This window comes from Chanos chanos, chromosome 16 (genome assembly GCF_902362185.1).
Source record: "Chanos chanos chromosome 16, fChaCha1.1, whole genome shotgun sequence".
NCBI lineage: Eukaryota > Metazoa > Chordata > Actinopteri > Gonorynchiformes > Chanidae > Chanos > Chanos chanos.
Genome location: NC_044510.1, coordinates 11,979,736 through 11,984,113, shown reverse-complemented (window position 1 = coordinate 11,984,113; position 4,378 = coordinate 11,979,736). Strand labels below are relative to the sequence as shown.

The window sequence follows — 4,378 nt, the reverse complement described above, 5'->3', positions numbered from 1 at the left end:
TCATCGATTCATCTTAGCCTTCTTGTGGCATTCATGGGAGGATGTTAGGGAGAATACAATTCTGTGGAAACACTGTTAAACTATGTTACATCTGGTTCAGGAATTAGATCCCATTGGCTGAATTAAAGTATGTATGCATCTATGTATGTATTTGTTTGTTCATTGATTATTCTGCCCATGTGCGTTTCAAACGACAGAAGACGCTTATACAAAGTGTGATGCAGAACGATGGGGTGTGTTCGTTTTTAGTTTATTTCTGGTTTGTTTCTCTTGAAGTACATCAGTGCATCGTCTACGGATCAAACACAAAGGTGCCCTTGACACACTCTATGGCTGTTTCTCAGTATGTGCTCTCTGTACTTGCATTCTCATGGACTTGTGAAATGTCATCAGTCACAGCCTAAGTGCCTAAGTGCTGTGACTGATGTCACACGAAAGGGCAAATTGACGCTCAGTCTTATTGTGATCTCTGCTCCCATTCAAAGTTTGCATCTAGCCAAGTACAGATCAAATACCTGGATGTGTCCTCGATTTGTGGATTTGATCGAGGATGCATCAGTAGGTGATTTGTGTAAACTTGGGTAGTCAAGTTTCCCACAATGCATTTCACACAAAGTCTGGACTCCCGAGCTGTACTTAAACAGTCCGAACTCCCAAGAATGGGAGTCCGTACTCGACATGCTCCATATTGAGAAACGGCTTATGAGAGGTAGTGCATGTGATTGGCCCAGAGAGAGAGAGGGTGTGTCTGATTGGCTCAGAGTGAGAGCTTGTGTGTGATTTGTCCAGGGAGAGACTGCATGTGATTAGCCATGTTAATCACTGCAGCTTCTTCATTTTTAGCACAGATAAACTCTCCCCCCGTGGCCCCTGCAAACTGAAAGAGAGAAAAGGAGGTGTAAGGAGCGCTACTCATCAGACTTCCAAATAAACACACAGATATACTATTTCTCCTTTTCACATCTAGAAAAATATTTGCTGGCACACTAGCATTGTGTAACAGACTTGCGATAAAGCCAACAGATTTTCTTGTTCCAAACCTTCAAATGTGTGTTTTATGGCTTTTCCAACTAACGCACACACACACACACACACACACACACAAGCTCACACAAAAAAAGCTTTCTTTCCTGCATACACAAACACACACACACATACCCAGTAAGCTGCTCCAGAATGAATTGTATGTTGCGTTTCCAGTAACCGCTCCGAGTTTGGCTGGATTCTTCCTAACTGTTTTCACTGAGAATCCATCTGCACCCGTCACCTCAACTTCAACCAGGTGATAGTCTGCCAAACTGAGAGAGAGAAGGAGAGAGAGAGAGCATTTTGACATGAGGCTGAATTTCTCTTTTGAGGAAACTTTTTTGAGGGAATTTTTCTGTGAAGTTTCCTTTATGATGAGTAACTGACGCTGTGTCAGAGACAATCTCCCCCGTGACTCCTTTGAACCCCAGCGTCGACGCCGCGATGGAAGCAGCTGCCATGGTGTTGACGTTGTTAGGGGCGATGGGACACAGCTCCGCCACCGAGCCGTGGAACAAGACCCGCCTCCCCTCCCCCTCCGACCAATCAGAGAGCAGACCCCCAGAGAGCCGAAAGCAAGAGGGGTGTTTGGACATGCGAATGGAAAGAGCCTGTTTAACAGAGGAAAGAATGAATTGATGAAATGAACTTCCGTGTTAAAGAGTCCATTTGGAGCGGCGGAGAAGGTCGTCGGGAAAGAAAGATCCTCTCTCACTTTTAGCGCTCCGCTGTCGTTTAGCCTCTGGATGTCAGGTCCTCCCCATAATGCACCACAAGGCACATAGAGTGTGTTCCCATAATGCTTTGCAGCTTGGCGTAGTTCTTGATCCAGCTGAGAATCTGAGAGGGCTGAAGGACTGCCCACCTGAAGGCAGACAAACGTTTGACTTTACTGTAGCCTGAAGATGAGTATTGTGTAAACGAGCAAGCCTTCACACATATTCACTCACTCCTTCAGGCTGAGAATCAGTCGGTAACACAAAGCAACGTCACTATATGAGGAATCACAGATCCATGCATTTCAGTCTATTGACTATCCTTCTCTCTTTCTATCACAGAAAAACAGACACACACACACACACACACACATATAGAACACACAGAAGTCAAAAAAGGACTACCAGGAACTGAGCTTGTGACAAGAAGCGGACCCCAAATTCCTTCACTATCTGTGGGTGACACACCTCCACAATCACATCGGCCCCCCTGAAATTTACACACACACACACGCACAAATACATAAAGTGTGTGGATATACATTTTAAAAATATCCGGTAGATTGATAGGTTGGTATCTATACTTGTGAGTGTGTGTGTGTATGTGTGTGTATACCTCTGTGTAAAATCTGCAAGATTGTTTAAAATGAGCTCTTCAGGGATGGATCCTCTGAGTTTCTCTGCATTTCTGTTCCAAACGAACGCCAGACCAAGACCAACCTTCTGTCCCTCTCTCTGGATCCGCTCCACCAGAAACTGCCCTGTTAAGATGAAAAGAGAGGTGGTGTGTATGGTGGATGTTTCACAATGTATTTCTATAATATTCCTCATATTACATATGTTGTTATATATGTATCATACATTGTATATTTTGTGATATCTACCACATCCACATGTCTTTGTATCCACAAATTAAGTATTAAGTGGTGTTGAGGTGCTTTGGGAGGTGTATTAAAATCTTTTTTGGCATTCAGCCTGTTTGGCAACTCAAACTGTCAGCTTGTTTGCCACATTAGTGCTCCGAATGCTGTTTTTGCCCAGCTGTAATTCAGCTGTTAAGATTAAACTTTAAAATAATGCCTGTTATTTTATGAAACACGATTCCTCTTCAGGTGAATATTATATAAATCACACATATAGACCATAAAGCCACGGTAATCTAATGAATGTGTAACCTTGGCCTGTCCAACACTTCCATACACGAACCTAAACATGAATACTCGTTCATCGCTACATCGTTATATGTTGACAGGTACGGAAAAACCATCTCGTGTATGTTTTATCTCGCATTTATTTAAGAGACTCCTTCTTTCTGGCAGTTACCAATCCATCTTATGAAGAATTCCATCAGTTGAACCGTGGTCTTGCATTGCCAGGCACTGTTGTCACTAACTTTGATTACCTCTTTAAAAGAGGGCAATTGACTTGTTTGCGCACTGAAAAAAAAGGGTCGTCACAGTTATAACCAGTAAACGCAGATGAAGGTTCACTGTTTGTTTCAAAACTCAAATACAACGGACCGGTCTCCATGCAGAGACCGTTGAGAGGGGTTAGGAAATTGTACCAGGTTACGAAAGAGCAGAGTGAGAAGCAGTAAAGGAACATCTGGCAAAAAAAAAAAGACCGCTCCCGTTCCATTTGCACGAGGTACCGGTAGAGGGAACCCAGAAAAGTTTGACTGACAGCATTAAGAGAAAACTTACCCAAATGACCGTAACCAACGATTCCAACTCTGATAGGTGAAGATCTGTCAGCCATGTCTCTAACTGGTGGAGAAAAAGAATTTATCACACACACACACACACACCATTTCTTTGAAGAGTAAGAATTACTTTGCTCAATTAGATTACGGTATTCTATTCTTTTTGCCACACAGCGCTATCAGGTCACACTGCAACCATGTCACGTAAACTCGTTACTGGAGAATTGGCAGAGAGGAAGTCAGAGGTAACATGTGAAACCTCTGTGGTGACTTTTATATTCATATTGTCTCTCTGAACTCCAGTCTATAACAGTCCAAACTCATTATTTCCATAATGTACCAACGTAACCTTTCCCATCGCCTTCTCAAAACCAGACATCATAAACAATATCATAGTCACTTTGATATATTGTCTACAGTAATAAACGTGACTGTAAAGAACATACACACCCCTTATCAATCTAATTAATGACCGTCCCTCTCTGCTTTATCTCTATGTATCTCTGCTCTATTTATAACCAAACAGCTGTTTATCTCAGTACCTGTCTCTAAACTTCACAAACAATTTTCATCTACTGAGGTTTTACTTCCATATTTCTCCTCTTTTCACCTTTCTTTGTTTTTTTTTTTTTTTTTGTTGTTGTTCTTAATTTTGCTTTTACCTGTCACTCTCCTCTGCTAGACTCCCTCTCTCTCCAGTTGCTCTCTCACAGTGTCTGATCACCGGAGGATTGTGGGACAGTGGGGTCAAAGTTCATCCTGCAAAAACAGTTAATAAGTAATAAGTAAACTTTTTATGTGAACTTCTGCCCTTTTGAGTTTTTCTAGGTTTAAAACAGAGACGCACGGGAAGAAAAAAAAAACACTAGTACACAGGCATTTGCGAAGATTTATGCTTAAATGAGAAACATAGGTATATTCAGAAATAAAAAAC

At 42.0% G+C, this 4,378-nt stretch overlaps 1 protein-coding gene across 1 annotated transcript; it reads right to left on the bottom strand.

Moving 5' to 3' along the window:
• Window positions 1-755: 755 nt before the first annotated feature.
• On the bottom strand, window positions 756-4,173 carry aspdh (aspartate dehydrogenase domain containing). Its single transcript, XM_030793478.1, has 8 exons — window positions 4,107-4,173; window positions 3,446-3,508; window positions 2,359-2,503; window positions 2,148-2,232; window positions 1,742-1,891; window positions 1,414-1,637; window positions 1,159-1,298; window positions 756-877 (listed from the first exon to the last, which is right to left on the bottom strand). The coding sequence occupies exons 2-8, from the start codon at window positions 3,498-3,500 to the stop codon at window positions 840-842; spliced, it is 837 nt and encodes a 278-aa protein (XP_030649338.1). The 5' UTR covers window positions 3,501-3,508; window positions 4,107-4,173; the 3' UTR covers window positions 756-839.
• Between the last annotated feature and the right edge of the window lie 205 nt (window positions 4,174-4,378).